Source organism: Octodon degus, unplaced genomic scaffold (assembly GCF_000260255.1).
Source record: "Octodon degus isolate 3935 unplaced genomic scaffold, OctDeg1.0 scaffold00002, whole genome shotgun sequence".
NCBI classification, from domain to species: Eukaryota; Metazoa; Chordata; class Mammalia; order Rodentia; family Octodontidae; genus Octodon; species Octodon degus.
The window spans coordinates 18,220,191-18,238,776 of NW_004524578.1; the positions used below are offsets into that span (position 1 = coordinate 18,220,191).

Below are 18,586 nucleotides of genomic sequence, written 5' to 3' on the forward strand. Positions count from 1 at the left end.
GCCACAAAGTTACTATAATTTTTTTTTTACCATGTTAATGTTTTCTTTAAAGAACTGTAATAGAATGACATCCAGTCTGCTAATTCAGTGCCTTTTCTTTGTATTCTGGTAATGAAAGACCTGCACAAGCTGCCCACGGCACAGTCGAGCTTGTATCATCTGCGGCTCCCTGAGGCTGAAATCGGGGACTTAAGCCACCCCTGTAACATAAGCATACAGGTTTGCTGACTCCTGTCCTGGGAAAGGAACTTCCAGGATGTGCTAGTGAAAAAAACACATGAGCCAGGCATGGAGGTGCACGCCTGTAAATTGGATCACTGGGGAGGTTGAGGCAAGAGGACTTCAGGACCAGCCTGGGCTACAAAGCGAGCTCACAGCCAGCCTGAACTGCATAGTGAGACCCTGTCTCAAAAAGACAAATTTTAAAAAGCATGAGAAAGATTTATTATAAGTAAGAATAGGATGCACCCGGGCCACACCTTGGGCTGTCTCCACTGCTTTCTGGGCTGGAGGAAGCTGAAGGAAAAAGGGATTTGCAGCAGAAAGGGCTTGCCCAGGTTTGCTGTATGGGGAAAGAATAAACTGAGCATGTGTGTTTTGTTTTGCTTTGCTTCGAGACGGGATCTCATTGCGTAGCCCTGGCTGACCCCAGAGTCACAGTGATCCTGTGCTACCACCTGGCCCTACGCTTACGTTCTGAAGATGTAGGGTTTTTTTTAAAGGACAATTTTAAATTCTCAATTTCCTGATCTTTCTACCTAATTTTGCTTCTACAGTCCTATCTCAGCTGACAGGAATGATCGTATTCAAATCAGCTGCTCAGCAGTAAGATGAATTAAGTCCCTTTGTGGATGCATTAAGCGATAAGTCCCTTCTCCCCATCCTCTGCCAATTTACATTTTGTGTTTCTATGCATCTGAATAGATCACTACTTTTTTTTTTTTTTTTTTTTTTGTGGTACCGGGGATTGAACTCAGGACCTTGTGCTTGCCAGGCAGGCACTTAGGCAGCTGGGCTATCTTCCCAACCCTACCTTTTTTTTTTTTTTTTTTTTTTTTTATAGGATCTAAATTGTCCTGCCTGGGCTTGAATTTGTAATCTTTCTCCCAAGTGCTGATATTACAGGCATGTACCATCACCATGCCTGGCATTGACTAGATACATCGTATAAGTGGACTCACAGTTCTCTTGTGGCTGGTTTATTTCACCAAGCACATTGTCCCCAAAGCCTGTGCGTGTTGCAGCTCGGATCATTTTCCTCCAAGTGCATGGTCCTTGGTGGTGAGATGTGTGGGTTCATCTGCCTGCCACTGGGCAACACGAGGTCCTGTCCCAACTTGAAAGCTGTGAATAATGTTACTATGAATATGGTGCATGCAGGTCCACTCTTAAGATCTTGCTTTCCACTCTGTAGTATGTAATTGGCGGGATAGACACACATTTCAGGGGGACAAGTCCAGCCACAGCTAGGGATGACTGAGCTGGAAGGGGCATGTTGCCTCCAGGGAAGGGGAACCGCTGACCCTCCGTTAGATGTGTCTTGCTCTATTCTGTGTTACTATGACAAAATGCACAAGACTGGGTGCTGTAGGAAGGAGAGGACCTTATTTAGCTCACAGGTATAGAGATTCAAGGATGGCATTGGCCTGTGTTTGCTGAGGGGAGGAGTGTGACAAGTGACATCACAGTGGTAGGTGCATGTGGAACAAGAGATCGCCTGGTGGACAGGAAGCAAAGAGGGGGAGCCAAGAGCCAGATCTGTTGTTTTTTTTTTTTTTTTTCAAGCAGAAGACGGCATACGAGATGTTGCGGCGTGACTGGAGTTCAGACGTGTGCTCTTCCGATCTGTTGTTTTTTTTTTTTTTTTTAATGTATTCACTGCAGGGTCTTATTACACAGATTGGACTCGTAGTGATCCTCCTGTTTTCAGCCTCCCAGGCACTGGGTTTACAGGCGCATGTCCATGCCCAGTCTCAGACACCATCTTAGCACGGTCAAATCTGCTTCATGACAACTCATTCTTGGCATTACCATTGAGTCCTGAAAGACCCAAGGTCTCAGGCATTAGCCTGTTCATGATTACCTCCCACTAGGCCATCTTAGTGCCACCATGCCGTGGACCAGGCTGCCTACAAGTGATCCTATGGGGACTCAAGCCACAGCAGGCGTCCTTTGCTTGGCAGGTACCAGGGGTCCTCCCGGTGGGGATTGCGGAAGACCACATGGGGGCGCTCTTCCGGCTGCAGTAAGTATAGGTAGCTCCTCCAACTTAGCTTGCTTAAAACTGCTCATGGAAAGCAGACTGCTCTATAAGAATCGAGTCAAACATAAACTGTGTATGGATGAGTGTGTAAAAGATGCTTGGCAGCACCGATCATTAGGGAGGTGTGAATCAGGCTCTAATGGGATGCGCTGGTAAAGCCATTCGTTCCCCTGAGGGACTCCCACCGGCCTCACCTGAGCCAAGGTTCATGGGTGGGGTCTGGACATAGGCTCCCTCCCATTTCCAGCCAAGCTGAGAAAACCAGGAAAGCCCCTGGCTGATATCTGGCTTCCTTCTTCGGTGCTGTTGGTCTCCTGCGCTGGGGATCAACGTTGGGGCGCAGGGTACCTTTGAACAAAAGCCGGTGTGGCCCAGGAAGGGTTCAGTTGCTGGGGTCCCAGCAGTGAGCCTCAAAGGGAAAGGGAGGGGGGTAAACTAGTAAGTTGTCCAGTATTTCCCACACCACCCACAGCCATAGAAAAGGCCCAGGAACAGGATAAGAGGTTCACTTTTATAAGGAGAGGCCTGTGGGGCAGAGAGCAAGGCACGGAGAGGACCTGGAGAGCAGGGTTCCGGAACCAGCTCAGCAGATGCCCAGACCTGCAACAGGGTGCTGACCTCCCTGCCGCTGGCCGGGCCTCACTGGTCTTTCTGGCCCTTGGGCCCAATATTGGAACAATGACGGGATCAGAATGAGACAGGCAGGACCTGCTGATAGCTTGGGAAGGTCACTAGATGTACAACCTGAGGCCCTATGCGCAGGTTTAAACGTAAAAGAGGGCCCATAAATAGAAACTTTTTTTTTAAATCTTTTTAATTTTTTTGCAGAACCAGGGATTGAACTCAGGCCCTTGCGCTTGCCAGGGAAGTCCTTATTCCACTGAGCCATCTCCCCAGACCCTTTTTAATCTTTGAGACAGGGTTTCACTTTGTAGTTCAGGCCGGCCTTGAACTTACTTTGTAGCCCAGGCTGGCCTCGCACTCACAGCAATCCTCCTGCCTTAGCCTCCCAAGTGCTGGGATTACAGCTATGTATCACCATGCCCTGGGAACAAATAGAAACATGGGACAGACAGATGAGCCAGAAACTGGCCAGGAGTTGATAGGTGAGGTTTTGTAACCATGAAATAGGCTGCTACAGTGCAGGCTCTTGTATGATGAGCAAAGAACTGCAGGTATACAATCCAAGGGGCAAGTGCAAAGAGTTCCATTGACTGAAGATCACAGGAAGTGTTCAGGGCAAGTCTGCCAAGAGAAGATGCAGCACACGCCGAACAAGGTGTCGGGCAACCAAAGGCACAGCGCGAGGCAGCAGCATATAGGTCAAACCAGGGTTTCAGAATTTAAGGGACAGGACCCTCTGCTTTGGTGCCTCCCCCAGAAACTCTAGGTGTGACTGATGAAGTGCTTGAGGGGTGCTGGTATCTCAAGGGCTCTCAGCACATGCTTCTCCCAGAATTCCCTGTGAGCCTAATTACTCTATGACATGCAGTGCATGCTTATGGGGTCTTGGGTTGGAGGAGGGTGAACATGATTGAAGGGCAGGTTATGGCCTGACAGTGATGGTGAACCCGTTAGAGGCACGGGCCTGAATTGCCACCCCAAGCCCACTATTTATGACAAAGTACCAACATGTAATTAAACCTGAATACTGAGGTTTGGGGTTAGAAAAAACAACTCATACGTTAACATCTTTTGTCTTACAAGAAAAGTAACATTCGTGCCATGGACTCACCACCACTGGTAGGAGACCTAATGCTCATGTGCTCTTGCCTACAGCATGGACGGTCTCCGAGCTTCTGTTATTTTATTTTTTACCTCTCTTAGGATAATGGAAGACAGAGTGACCCTAGAGTTAAGCTTGTATCTCAAAGGACCCCCAAAACTCCATGTGGTCATAGGTGGGCAGCTTTGAAGATGGCTGGGTGAGGGTGTATGGATGTGGGTTAAGTGTGTGGCCCTGGGATCAAAGGTGTGGATAATAAGCCCCACCCTGGGTGTGGGTGGCACCAGTCAATAGGCTTACAGCCTGGATGGAATATAAAGGGACAGAAAGAAGGCTGACCTGGGCCAATGAGATAGCTCAGCAGACTAAAGTGCCTGCGTAGGCAAACCCAGGGACCTCAGTTTGATCCCTGGCACCACATGATGCACCAGCCCCACCCCCAGGGCTGTCTCAGCTGGCCACAGAGTCCAGGCATAGTGGTGCATACCTATTATCCCAGCGCTGGGGAGGCTGAAAGCAGGAGGATCAATATGAGTCTGAGCTGCATAGTGAAACTCTACAACAACCAAATACATTTTAAAAAGGGCAGGCCTGCAGCTACTCATTTCTTTCTTTCTTTCTTTCTTTCTTTCTTTCTTTCTTTCTTTCTTTCTTTTTTTTTTTTTTGGCAGAACCGGGGATTGAACTCAGGCCCTTGTGCTTGCCAGTGAAGCACTTATTCCACTGAGCCATCTCCCCAGCCCCAACTACTCATTTCTTTGGCTGCATGTTGCCTTGGTGTGCAAGGCCACACCATAGAACGTCTCATCTGTGATGCACCGCTGCCATGCCGTCCTACTTTGGAACCAACTGACTCTGAAATCTCTGAGCTCAAATCAATCTTTAACACTGGGTTTTGTGGTTAACTAAAGGTGAACTTGTAGCACCTAGCTGAACTGAATCAGCATGGTTCTGGGTGTGGAAGGCCTGTCTGGATGGATTTGGCAAAGATTGTTGCCAATAGCATAAAAGGAAAACGGGAGGAGAAGATGGTGCACTGTTGATTCTCCTGGAGAAGCTTGTCGAGCTGGTTTTCCTGCCCTCAGCTGTGCTCATAGTCAGAGGTGCTCAGGTCCTCACTGTTGCTGAGGACGGCAGTGGTTCTTTTTGGGGGCACTCTGGTCCTCACTTTGAGCCTGGCTTCCTGGCTGCAGTGCAGGTCTCCTGGCACAGATCCTTCACCGCCCTGGCCTAGACTTTCTAGTTTCCACCGCTGGGCCTTCCGAGGGCAGATCCCTCATACAGACGTGCACGACACATTGCCACATGCTCTAGACCTCCGGCTGGACTCATGGAGGACCTTGTTGTGGCTCTAGGTCTTCAGCTGGACTCGTGCAGGACATTGCCGTGGGATCCAGACCCTCAGCCGGATCCTTCGGGTCTTTAGTGTGTGGACAGATGGCTTGCACGCTAATGCATTTGACACTGGGTGAATATTATAAAATAATCCTGTAAATTATGTGTCCTATATGAAATCCATTCCCTCGTAAGCCCTGACTATAGCAGCTATTTATTTCATCTCAGCAATCAGTGAAATAACTTAAGACAGTGGTGTTTTAAATTTAAATAGGTGAAAAAAAATAAATTTAAATAGGTGAAAGAAAGCGACTTCCTCAGCACCATTTCTAACTGTACTTATTTTGAATGTTCTTTCTTCCTTTCTTTCTCTTCTCTTTCTTTTTGTGTCTGTCTGTCTGTCTCTGTCTTTCTCTCTCTCTCTCTCTTTTTCCCATCCCCCATGACCCAGGAAATCACTAAGTTCTTATGCTGAGGAGAGTTGTGACAAATGGTACAGGAGGCTAAATAGAATTTGTACAATTTAAATCTTGGAAGATTAAGGCAGGGAGACCCGCAGGTGGATGCAGCAGGCAGGAGAGTTGGAGCAGGGAGGAGGAGCAAAGGCCAGGCCTAGAGGGAGGACCTCAAGATGAGGTGCAAGCACATGGGCCAGATACAGGCTGTGGGAGGAAGAGCTCTGCTGGTTCTGGGAGACTCGGGCTTGCCATGCAGTGCTTGGTTCCCCCGTGGGAAATGCAGACAAAAACTTCCAAGCTGATCTTTAGAGGGTAACTTTTTTTTTTTTTTTTTTTTTTCCTTTTTTTTTTTCCAAAACTGGGGATTGAACTGAGGTCCTCGTGCTTGCCAGGGAAGCACTTGTTCCATTGAGCCATCTCCCAGGCCCCAAAGAGGGGTACTTTTAAAATGCATTTAAAAGTAGTATGATTTCATCATCACCTGTTTATGCCGCTGCTTCTCCTCCTAAATCATTGTAGGACACTTGGCCGAGAGATCGCTCTAAATCACTATTGTTAGAGGGGAGAAGAAGCGGAGGTCGGAGCTCAACTGGACGGGCTGGTTCAGAACAAACTTGAGAGGGATGCTCTGGCAGGAGAGACCGGACCGGCTGCTCTGGTACAGGCTGTGGGGTCTTGGGTAGGGTCACGGGAATGGAGGAGCTCCGTGAAAGGGGGCTGTGGCCTGCTGCCAAGAACAAGGCTTGAGACACCAGAGGCTCGTGTTCACCGCGGGGCTGGAACCGTGAGGCCCCAGGTGCAGCCGCGCCGGGAGGGGGCGGTATAGAGGGGCCTGACCCGGAAGCCAGCGGTCGCATTCCTTGCACTGTAACCCGGGCTACGCAGTCTGATGCAGGCAAAAGTCACTGATTCAGGACGGGAGCAAGAGTTCTTTTGTACCCCAGATATGAACCAGCCACACAGCGGGGAGGAAAGAAGCCTTATACCAAGACATGGTCCAACACTTGGTTTTATTTGGGGGAGTGGAGTGTTAAAGTCAGACTTCTGCTTGGTGAAAGCACTGAAGATCTGGGGAAGTTCCTTTTCCCGCCACAAATCTTTTTTTTTTTTTTTTTTAAGTGAATTTGGTACAGGGTCTCACTAATAGCTCTGACTCGTAGTGATCCTCCTGTTTTCAGCCTCCCCAGCGCTGGGATTAGAGGTGTGTACCACCACGCCTGGTCTCCTGGCCCAACTCAGCTCTCCCAGGGGCAGGGCTGTGTTGGCCTGTGGTGCCAGGGGTCGAACCCCAGTCCCTGTGCTTGCCCAAGCAGGCACCTAGTCCATTTAGCTATCTTGCTGGCCCCCCCAGCAACAAATCTTAGTGGTAGTGGGGAGCAACCAGTGCAAGGATCCTTGCCATTTCCGTGGGCCAGGGTAGGAGGGAGGCAAGAGGGGGGACCCCCTCACCACCACAGCATACAGAGCAGAGGGATCCCACTTATGAACCGAGTGGAGCTCACACATTCTTTCCTTCACTGAGTCCTGGATGTTGTTGCCCTTCCAGTTGCTCTTCTAAGAACTCAAGAATTCTGGCCCCAGACAGGGTCACCTTTCTTGGCAGGACTGTAGGGGGCCCCCAAGACCTGCTTCTGTCTCCATGTCCCTCTCAGAGGCCCCTGAGATCAGACAGAAATCTGTTTCCAGGTGTCCCTGAGCCATGGAGGCCTGAGTGCCTCCTTACCTGCCCTGGATTTGACCGGTGTGGGTGGATAGAGTGGGGGGCTCCCAACCCCAATCTCCTGCCCTTCCCAATTAGTAGGCTCAGTGTCCCAAGAGCCACTCACCCTTCCCCATAAAAGACCTCACAGACTGGAAGCCCCAGGATCAGGGGACATTCCCTGGGCTCCAATCCTGGGGGTTGTTTGTTTTCTGGGCAGAGGGTAAGAAAGCTAAAATGTTGCAATCCACTCCAACTACGTAAGACGCTCATCTGAGAGGGGAGGCGGGGCAGAGGAGGGACACCTGGACTTGGCCGCCTAGCTCAGCCTCCCAGCTTCCTACCTGCTGCAGGCGGGGCAGAGGGAGTGGCCCAGCCCACTGCCGGCCTCCCACCCCTTATTTCCCCTGAAGCGAATTGGAAACCGGAACGGGATCAGGATGCCTGACCGCTGTTGAGAGATGAGTCAAGGCTCAGAGCGCCTGTAGTGGCTGAGAAGTGGCAGCAGAGAGGCAGACTTCAGCGAGGGTGCAGAGGCGGCAGGTGAGCGTGGAGGGGCCCTCCTGGTATTTAGTCTGCAGGGCAGAACCCATAGCTGGGAATTTTAGTGGGGTGGCAAGAGGCCAGCTTCCCCTGTTGCCAGGTGACACTGGAGACAAAGTGCAGGGTGGGGAGGGTGCAGACCACCGGAGGCTGGTGTGTCACTCCCCCAACACATCTGTGGGCCCCTCCTGCAGCACTTCTGAGGGTCCCCGCGGAGCATGGCGGGCAGCCTGGAGGCCGTGGCCATGGACTGCGAGATGGTGGGGCTAGGGCCACTCCAGGAGAGCGGCCTGGCCCGCTGCAGCCTCGTGAGTCCCTCGGGCTTGGTGCTGTACGACAAGTTCATCCGGCCTGAGGGGGTGATCACTGATTACAGGACCCGCGTCAGTGGGGTCACACGTCTGGACATGCAAACAGCCACACCTTTCGCTGAAGCCAGACTAGAGGTGAGTCGGGCCAGGGGTCAGCAAGGCAAGAGAGGAAGCAACACCCCCTCCCTCACCCCAGCTCCTTCCCTAGGATCTGCGGCCCCACAGGGGAAAAGTCCACACCCTGCTGCAAGGGGAGCCCCGAGGTTTCTCGGTAGAGAAACCAAGATTCAGGTCTTGTTTCTGGTCTTGGGGGAAACTGAGTCCCGCCTGACAGCTTCCCATACAATGATAGAGGCTACCTTCCCTCCTCTTCCCCCACACTGGCCCTCCAGGTAGCCTGTGGTAAGCAGCTCACGGGAGCCCCCTTGAGTGAAAGACTGAGAGGGATCTGGCCCCTGACCTAAGGCACCCTGCCTATGCCTGCGCAGTGTGAAACCCAGGTTCCCAGAGCCAGGATTCCCCATCCCCTTGCTGCTTACCTTTGGTGATAGCTTTAGGTTTCTGTTTCAGAGAAACAGAAAGGGAAAAGCAGAGCTCAAGCCACCTAGAGGTTTCCCCTGATTAGTCACCTCTGGCAAGGCTCACTGGTCGGGGGAGCTCAGTGTTCTCCGAGGGGCTGGGAAAGTCCAGGGATACAGGACACAAGGTTTCCCTCACTGGCACATGCCCGCCACACGCCAGAGAGAAAACGGTCGCAGTGGCTCCCGGGGACTGGAAGTATTAGAAAGAAAATTGCATCTATCTGTACTGAAAATACAGGTGCTTTTCTTCTTGTTATTCCCTGAACAATAGCCTGACAGCTATTCATATAACCATTTTCATGTTGTCATCAGATGCAGTAAGTTATTAGTGATGATCCAAAGGGTGACCAGGATGTGTGCAGATTCTGTCTGTCTTATGGAAGGGACTCGGGCATCTGGGGGCTTGGGGACCCTGGAATCCGTCTGTTGGTGCTGCGCACTGATACCTGTCTGTCATGCGCCTAAATAAGCCATATTTGGAGGTAACAGGGTTAGGACTTCAGCATGCACACTGGGGAGGAGGAGAAAGGGCAGCTCATTGCACTGAGAAGCTCACAGGACCAGGAGGCAAACCTGAAAACCCAGCTCCAGTCCTGCTCATCCGAGCTGAGATGGGCTAGGAACCACACGATGCCTGACTACTTCTTTAATATTGACTATATATTAAAGTGATCATATTTGTGACAAGTTGGTTAAAGGAAACACTAAAATTAATTTCACCTGTCCCTTTTTACCTTTTAAAAATGTATTTAGGCTTTTGCTGTGTACCCCAGGTTAGCCTTGAACTCAGGATCCTCTGCCTCCCCCTCCCCAGTGCAAGGTACCGACATGTGCTCCACGTTCAGCTGCTTTTTACCTTTTTCGCTGTAGCTATTAAGTGATTTAAAATTACATCTGTGCCATGTTCTGTTTCTATTGGATGGCACTGTTCTAGGAATATCAACGGGATAATAGCAGAGCAGAGGGGAGGGGCACAGCATCTCTGTGGTTCTGGAAAGACACGTATGGCCAGTAGCATTTGACAAGAGCAAGAAAGAGGATGTGTGTCATTTGGTGAGCCGTAGAGAGCCACTGACATCCTCATCCTTCCTCCTTGTCCCCAGCTTCTCCCACATCAAAGTGGCACAGGTGAAGAAGAGCCCAGAGAGCCTAGGACAGGCTCTCACATTTCCTGGCCTGGACAGAGAGGGCTGGAAGCCCCAAATCCCTGACATCCTGGGCCCTTGGGTCCAGGGCGCCTTGCTCCCTGTCATTCCCCAGTTAGGAGCTGCGCTGAGCCTCAGGTCACAGGTGCCTGACGCAAAGCCCTGCCCGGGTGGTCACTTGTGGCCATCAGCAACTCTCCAGAGCCAGTGGCGCAGGCTGCACAGGGCCTGCTCTGTGTCACAGCCGGGTTTGTGGGGCCTGGGGCAAGTGACAGAGCTTCTCCCTCCTGCATGGCCTCAGGCTGGGACAGTGCTGCTCCTGAGGGCGCCACCCCCTGCCCCCTGGCTCCTGCTTGCTGCCCGCTGCCCACTCTGCTGCCTGAGTACATGCCCGCCAGCTCAGGCCCAGCCACAATTGGTCACATGTGTGTCATGATCAACAAATGCGGTGAGTGTTCAAATAAAAAAAAAGAACTTATTACAGTGAGGGACACATCGCCAGGAATCCTCCTCACTTTCAACACACAGAGCCCCTCATCGTCACCTGTCTGATGCAGTTCCAGAGGTCCTCTTCCGCGAGTGTCTTTAGTTGTGCTCTTGTGGCTGCCTTGATGTCCTGAATCCACTCGAAACATTTGTCTTCGTGGCCATTTGGAGTTTGGGGAAGGGACCAAAGTCACACTGTGTGGGTGAGTGAGGTGGATCAGGATGCAGCGACAGGTGCCGCCCTGCCTGTCGTTGGGCTCTCGATGGCAGCAGGCACTGCCTATTGATCACACCTCGTAAAGACACTCAGGAAAGAGGACGCCAGAGCTGCTCAGGCAGGGCAAGAACGGTGGGATGAGTGCGTGTCAAGCGAGGGTGAACATTTTGAGGTGGACTCACAGAAATCTGTACTTTAATACTTTTTTTGGTACCGGGCATGGAACTCATATCCTTGTGCTTGCCAGGCAGGCGCTGTGCTGCTGAGCTATATTCCTGGAACACCCCCGCTTTTATTTTTCTTTTATGCAGACTATGTAGTTCAGGGTCTGCCCTTGAACTCATGGCAGTCCTCCTGCCTCAGCCTCCCAGGTGCTGGGATTATAGGCATGCTCCATCACACCTGGCTTATAAAACATTTTTAATGGAAATATTCACCATATACTTGACCACCCTGTTCCTTTCTGCCTCAGTTGCCCGAGCCCAGGGCTCTGTCCCCTATGCACCTGCCTGTCCTGAGCTCCACACCACTCAGCCCTGGTGCCAGCCTCAGCCCTGGCTGCCCACCCTCCAGCCCTGCTCCTATCATCCCCATGTGAAAGGAGCCTGGTTGGGGCTGTTCCCTCTCAGTCCCTGTCCCTCCTGATCCCCAACAGGAATCTCTCACCACTTCCTTCTGCCCACAAACTTGGAAGCTCACCTGCCCTCCCTCCCCCCACTTCCCATCTCCCACAGCTTCCTGTTTCTGCAGGAGGCCGGGCACTGGGCATGGCACTCGGAAAGGGGAGTGGTGTGTGGAGTGGAAGTCCAGCTGCTTCCTGTAAGTGCAGAAGGGTACTGGCCGCTGAGGGCAGCGAAGCCACCTCTGCCTTCCCACTGGCTCTTGCTGGTCCCCTTTGTCCAGCTGTTGCCACACACATGCAGCCCTGGGGCATGGCACACTCCCACTGATTGGACCTGAGCCCTGATCCAGCACTGCCTCTCGATTCTCTGAGTCCTCTGGCCCATGCCTGCCCCTCTGTGCAACAGGAGGGTGACACAGCTTTGCAGGTATTTTTATTCTGCCATGCCCTTGCTCAAGAACCTTCCAGAACATCCAGAGAGGGGCAATGACTTCCCTAAGGACACTCTGGAAGCTGTGATACAAGTCAGGGCTCAGATTCAGGGCTCCGACCTGAGAGTCATGTTGGATAGCTTGTAACCTGCACTTCTGAGTTAAGATTCCTTATGTCAACCTGGCACCTAGCCCACAAAGCCCATGATTTGGAGGAGTACGTGTAGAGAGGCCATGGGAGCTTGTGACTGGGAGTGGCTTTTGCATGGGTCAGAGTGTCCCGCTGGGGCTCCGCCACCTGGCAGATCTCTCAGAAACTTGGCCAGATGCAGGAGGAATTCACCGTCTAGATAACCAACCCTAGGGCAGATGGCACGAACAGGCAGCCAGAGTACGTGGCAAGGAAAGAGGTTAGGGGTGCCACTCCACTCCTGAGGACGACAGTAGGGTCGGGTCCTCTGCACCCCTCCACCAGGTGGTCAGATAAGAGATGAGCGCCTCTTTCTGCGTCATCTCTGTCCTCTCGCGGTGCTAATAATAACTTCCTTCTGATGGGTCAGATGGAGCCCGGCCACGCCTTGCTGCTTGCAGCTCGCCAGCTGTGTGACCTGGGCGAGCCTGACCTCTCTGATTTTGCCCCTCCTTAGAAGAGGAACTAAGAATAGTGTGGGGGAGGAGCTTCCCACTGAGGCAAGCCAAGCACCTGGCCCAGTGCCAGCTGATACGGGAGGAGTGCTGAATGCCTGCTGTGGTTCTTTCCAGGAATTTGAGCGTCTCCACTCCCTGTGTTTAGTGAAGTCTAATGGCATGCCAAGCTCGTGACAGGTCCCCAGGCTGCCTGCTGCTGGCACCTCCCCAGCCCGGCATCAGAAATTTGGAGGAGCCCTGGTGCTGATGGGCCACTCAGATCCCACCAGGGCAAGCCTACATCTTACAAATGTGAACATGGAGGTCCAGAGAGGGTCCTCGACACCCTGAGACCACACAGCAAGTCCAATGGTCTTTCTTGTCCAGACCTGCAGAGTCATTAGCATCTCTCTGCTGCAGAGGTTCTCTTCTTTCTCCTGCTTCCGCTTGCTTCTTCTGCCTCCTGTTCTGTCTCATCCTGAGTCCTATGATGCCCAAGGCAGCCCCACCCCACCCCCACCCCACCAAGTCCCAGGCTCAGGAAATGATGAATTTCCCAGGAATCCATAGCTCAGTGACCTGGCTCTCTCATGTCTGAGACCAGCAGTGGCTGTCTCTGGGAAGGCGGGCAAGTTCTTTAGTACTTTGTGTGAACTGGGCCTGAGCCAAGCTCTTAGATGGGAAAAACGGGTCACATTGTTCAGAAACACGAAGGATGTTAGCAAGAACAGGCGCATGACACAGTCGCATCTCCACAGTTCTCCCACCGAGAACCCCCCTTCCTCCACGTGGGTCCTGCTGAGCTGCTCTGTAGAAGTTGTGTCCCTCCAGACCAGCTGGATCCCCTTGTCTGTTAGGAACACATAATTGTGACCTTGGCATGGTGGCCCAGGTCTGTAAGCCCAGCACCTGCGGAGGCTGAGGCAGGAGGATCAAAAGTTCAAGACCGCCCTGGGCAACTTGGCAAGACCTTGTCTCAAAATAAAAATAGGATAGGGGGCCTGCCCATTAGCTCAGTTGTTTAAGTGCCTGCTTAAGCAAAGGCAGTTAGGCTCTGGATATTGTGGTTCAATCCCCAGATCCTCATGCCTTTCCAGACCTGCCCTTAAGGCATCCTGAGGCAGCCAAAAACAAAAAAAAAATCCTTCTAGGATATTGAGGATGTGAGTTAGTGACAGAGCACTTACCTAGCATATGCAGGCTCCTGGCTTCAATCTTCAGTGCCAAGGCAGAGAGAGAGAGAGAGAGAGAGAGAGAGACAGACAGACAGACAGACAGACAGACAGACAGACAGAGACAGAGAGACAGTATGGCAGCCAAGTTAAACAACACTGATTGGGGTGTCACTAGAGGACGAGGCAGGCAGAGGGGAGCTGGAGCACACAGGGGGTGCGCTAGACCTGTCCCCTACAACCTGGCTCTTGTGACAGTAACAAGCAGGTGCTCAGAGTCCTGACCCTGCCATCACCCGAAGTTAGTGGTTCCATAATGTCCTTATTGATCCGTGTGAGTGCACACCTGTAGGGATGCGTGGTGGGGACAGAGCGTCGGCTGAGGCCTTCCGGAGGCGGGGACCACAGAAGAAGGTTCCTTCTCCCACCCGCCTGTGATGGGTGCTAGGGTGCCTTGGATTTATCTCTATCCCTGAGTGGCCTCTCCCCATGGCCTCTACTGCCTGCTGGCTTTGGAGTGACAGAGCTTCCCTGTCAGTGCAAGGGTCCTAGAATTCCAACCCTTGAGAGAAATCAGGAGTTACGCAAGCTCCCCCAGGTGCCTGGGGAAGAAATTAGATTCCACCTTTTTTTTTTTTTTTTAAACATAGGAAGGAATTTGCAAACCTTTTTAACAAATATTTTATTTATTTATGTATTTATTTGGTACAGGATCTCACTACATAGCTCATACTCGTAGTGATCCTCCTGTCTCAGCCTCCCCAGTACTGGGATTACAGGTGTGCACCACCACACCTGGTTTCAGTGACCGTCATGGTGGCTGGGCCCTGCATGGCATGCCGTATTGGTAATTGAACCCGGATCTTTGCATTTGCCAGGCAGGTGCTTAGATCACCAAGCTATCTCCCCAGCCCGCAAACTTACTTTATTTTATTTTATTCCCCCCCTTTTTTTTTCAAACTTAATTTAAAAACCAGCAGAGGAATTTTAGGCAAATCACCACGTGTCTACTTTTCTTCTGTAAAGTTCCATTCAGCGCTCCTCCTCACTGAGTTAGTTTGCTATAAGCTTAAGCGTTTAAGATGACACACATTTATGATCTTACAGTTTTGTAGGTCCCAAGTCCAACATGGTCTCTTGCTGGGCCTACAAGGCGCCTGCAGGGCTGTTTCCTCTGGAGGCCTGGGTAAAGGCCTTCTGCTTGACCTTCAACTTCTAGAAGCTTCTTGGGCACCTTGACCCTCTGGGCCCCTTCCTCCAACTTCCAAGCCAGCCACAGCTCATGAGTTCTTCTCACACTGACTTGCTCTGACCTTTGATTTTGTGAGGCCACCCAGGAAGTCCAGGGTGTTTCCCTCTGTGTGGCCACCTTTGCCATGGAGCAGGGCTGGAGGTTCCGGAGACTGTGTGAGGCTTTGGGAGGTCATTATCCTCTTGCTGTCACTCACTGTGAGAGGCCCAAGGGGCTCGGTCAGCAGCATGTTCCCATGTGGGCCACCAGGGCCGGCCCACACCGATAAGAACTCTCACACCTGAGGAGGGACCTGATCCATCTCCTGTTGTCAGAGATAATGCATTTGAAGGCCAGAGAGGGTGATGATTCACCTGGGTCACAGGTCCCCCCATGAGCTGAGGGGAGGCCTCTCTCAGCCAGCCCTGCTCCCCCCAACCCCGCCACTCTGGGACGCTAGGTGGACATGTGCAGGGTGCGTGTCTTCCTGGCAGATCCTGCAGCTCCTGAAAGGCAAGTTGGTAGTGGGTCACGACCTGAAGCATGACTTCAAGGCCCTGAAGGAGGACATGAGTGGCTACGCCATTCATGACACGTCTACCGACTGGGTGCTGTGGCGTGAGGCCAAGCTGGAGCACTGCAAGCGGGTGTCCCTGCGGGTGCTGTGTGAGCGGCTCCTGCACAGGCACATCCAGGTGGGTGAGGGCTGCCCCCTCCTCCTCCCTGCCTCCCCCCTGCCCTGCCCAAGGTGGGCACCAGGACGGGCAGCCAGCCTGCCTGAGGCCGCTCCTGGGCCTGCCTAGACCTCCAGGACTCTGAACGGGTCCCATAGCTCAGGGACAAAGCCTCTGCTCCTTCTCCCTTGGGGAGCTGTGTGGTTGTGAGGAACGGGGAGGGGGCGATGTGTGTGTCTCAGTTTGGGCTTCCCAGAGACAAGGATGGGCTTTGCAAGGTGACTCCAGGCGCCACTGGTAGAGTGAGGGTGGGGGGAGTGGAGCACCCAGTACAAGTTTACTCTTGCGCTTAAATCAAGCCAGTTAGCCTGTGGATAACGAAGCTGCTCACACCACAGAACCACAGTTGTGGTGGCACACCTGGAATTCTAGCCCTCTAGGAGGCTGAGGCAGGACCATTGCAAGTTCTTACCCAGCCTGGGTAACTTAGTGATTTAACAAGACCCTGGCTCAAAAGAAAAAAATACAAAAGGGCTGAGGATGCAGCTTAGTGCAGAGGCCCTGGGTTCCAGCCCCAGTACTGTAGGGAGGGTGTGAACCTGGGAAGTGTCGCAGCTGTGCACCACAGGAGGGACCTAGGGGACCGGACACTCACACAACTCTGATCACTGGTAGACACTTGATTCCTCTGCATACCTGACCAGATGTGGGGTGGGATCAGCCTGGTCAGTGAGCACTGTCATGCCAGGTGCTGGGCATTAGAGAAAGTGAGGTGTCATGGAGCATGGGTCACACAGGATGGCAGGAAGGCCCACTGTGAGGGTGACCATGGGGATGTAGGCCACTCAGCGCAGTAGCAATTCCACCTCCACTCTTTACCTGTGCATGAACCTCAGTTCCAACGTGAAGTGGGGGAACCCTCCAATCTAGCCAAGGCTGAGGAGATCATGTGGGCCTGGTGCTAGCACAGAGAGAGGTGGCACATGGTGGTCACCTGTCCCTCCAAGGGATCCAAGGGCCGTTGGCCTCCACCCCATAAAGTGTGGACTCCCCTTTGAGGCATTCAGGGATGAGGGGCCACAGATCACCTCCCCCACCACTATCTACCCAAAGCTCTGATTTTAGCAGCACCCGGGCTTGCACCCCAGGGGTACCTGGTACTTGGGGTGTCTCTTTCCATCCTCCATGGCAAGTTCTGTCATGCCCTGGTCTCCGTGTCCTTTCTGAGCAGCCCTTCCCATAGCCCTTACTGGAGACCCTTGCTCCATCCTGGTGGCCCAAGCGCCACCACAGAGCAGCTGCTGTGTGCCTGGCTGCAGCCCTGTCCCCCACCAGAGGGGTGCACTAGCTGTTGTGCCTCACGTACCTGGGCCTGGCACCCTTGATCCCGAACTCCACTGGGCCGCACTCTTCCAAACCCACGAGCCAGAGGCCAGGGGAGACTTGCCAACTGGGAAATGGGGTGAGTAGCCCCTGGGCCTCTGGATTCGACCAGCTCCCAGCCCCACCCTGTATCTGTCTGTTGGTCTGCAGAATGGGTTTGGACACAGCTCTGTGGAAGATGCGAAGGCCACCATGGAGCTCTATCAGCTCTCACAGCGGATCCGAACACGCCAGGGGCTGCCTCACCTGGCAGGGTCACACTGAACTGGCCCAGCCCTGTCCCAGGGACCAGAGGGTCCCTCCACCACAGCAGCATCTCTCTTAAGAGCTTTTTCAAGACATGTGCTTTGTAATAAAATGGTTCTCTATTTTGTCTACTCCAGTGTACCCAGTCTTTGTCTTCCTTTCTCCCCTCTGAGCTGGATACTCATGATAGGACCCAGGCTGTGTGCCCAGGGGTTGGCAGCGGGTGGAGGTCGACACCCTCCTGGTACCCTCTCCACTGGGGAGCCAAAGTGTTCAGGAAGCCACTGGACCCCTGGATCCCCCTGCCCTGCTTTTCCTGTGGCACTTTTGGGCATTACTTCCTGGGATGGCACACTGCTCTGAGCTCCATCTCATCACCAGGTCAGTGCCTTGAAAGCAAAGGTACCACACACACACTGTATGGAAAATGAGGACACAAAGAGAGTGAACTTTGCAGTCAGGGAAGACCAGGTCAGAACCCTAGCTTTGCTATTTAGTAGCTGTGTGACATAGCCCAAGTTGTCTAACCTTTCTGTGGCTTAACCTTAACCCACGCCTCAGTTTCTCTATCTGTAAAACAGAAAATAGCAGTTCACTGCATATTCGAGAGGTGTTGCAGGCAAAACCCCCAGCACCAGTCCTGTCTTGGCTTAAGCAGCCACCAAATGGCAGGAACCTTTGCTACTTCCTGGACCGCCTGCAGATCCGGGGGCCATCAGGGCAGCAGCTACACTGTGCCCTGCGGGCCCAGCTGGAAACAAGGTGCGGCCTCATTAGAATGAACAGTAGGAGTTTGGGGTGGTGGTGGTGCTACTGGGGATTGAATCCAGGGCATTGACCTAGGTGTCTTCGTTTTTTGCCTCCATAGTGATCCTGACCCCTGGCCACTTGAGCCTGAGGTGCTTGCTAAGCCATCCTGGAACCTGATCACAGCACCTGTGGGTAAGCGTGGTCAGCGTCTCCCGAGGATGCTGGCCCCACCCCCAGAGCTGGCCACCGTGAGAATGGACCTTTCCAGCATACTCTCCACAGACGGTGATGCTGGCTTGGAGAAGCTCTGCCTGCAACATGCAGTCGCAGCTGTCCAGCCTGTCCAGCCTCTGCCCTGGGCAGCTCTCCTGCAGAGGGAGGCTCGCCATCCAGCAGAGGGCCCTAGCCTGCACCGAGGAGGGGCTCATGGTGAGGTTTCCCGGAGGCTTTGCAATGCGCTCAGGCGAGCTGGAGGCTCCCTTTCATCTCGGGGGACCACAGCTTGCTCTCTCAGGGCGCTTTCTGGTCCTGACCCCCAGCCCCAGGGCAGGACTAGCGCTCTGCTAGTCTCTTGTTTTTAGTGAACTTTCAAACCCTCCAGGTGTGTTGGCTTGTCTGGCTGTGACTGGCCACCAGGTGGCGGCCTCGCACCGTCTCCCCGCCAGAGCCTTGCCGCTGCCTCCTTG

General features: G+C 53.0%; 1 protein-coding gene across 1 annotated transcript; it reads left to right on the forward strand.

Moving 5' to 3' along the window:
• Positions 1-7,803: 7,803 nt before the first annotated feature.
• On the forward strand, positions 7,804-17,294 carry Isg20 (interferon stimulated exonuclease gene 20). Its single transcript, XM_023710242.1, has 4 exons — positions 7,804-8,024; positions 8,219-8,470; positions 15,342-15,542; positions 17,055-17,294. The coding sequence occupies exons 2-4, from the start codon at positions 8,243-8,245 to the stop codon at positions 17,166-17,168; spliced, it is 543 nt and encodes a 180-aa protein (XP_023566010.1). The 5' UTR covers positions 7,804-8,024; positions 8,219-8,242; the 3' UTR covers positions 17,169-17,294.
• The last annotated feature ends 1,292 nt before the right edge of the window (positions 17,295-18,586 follow it).

Excerpts from the sequence above, each read along its gene's own strand:
- Isg20 (XM_023710242.1), top strand. The coding sequence starts at position 8,243 with ATGGCGGGCAGCCTGGAGGCCGTGGCCATGGACTGCGAGATGGTGGGG. Across the intron at positions 8,471-15,341 it reads TCGCTGAAGCCAGACTAGAG|ATCCTGCAGCTCCTGAAAGG; the intron begins GTGAGTCGGGCC and ends TCTTCCTGGCAG. Across the intron at positions 15,543-17,054 it reads TCCTGCACAGGCACATCCAG|AATGGGTTTGGACACAGCTC; the intron begins GTGGGTGAGGGC and ends GTTGGTCTGCAG.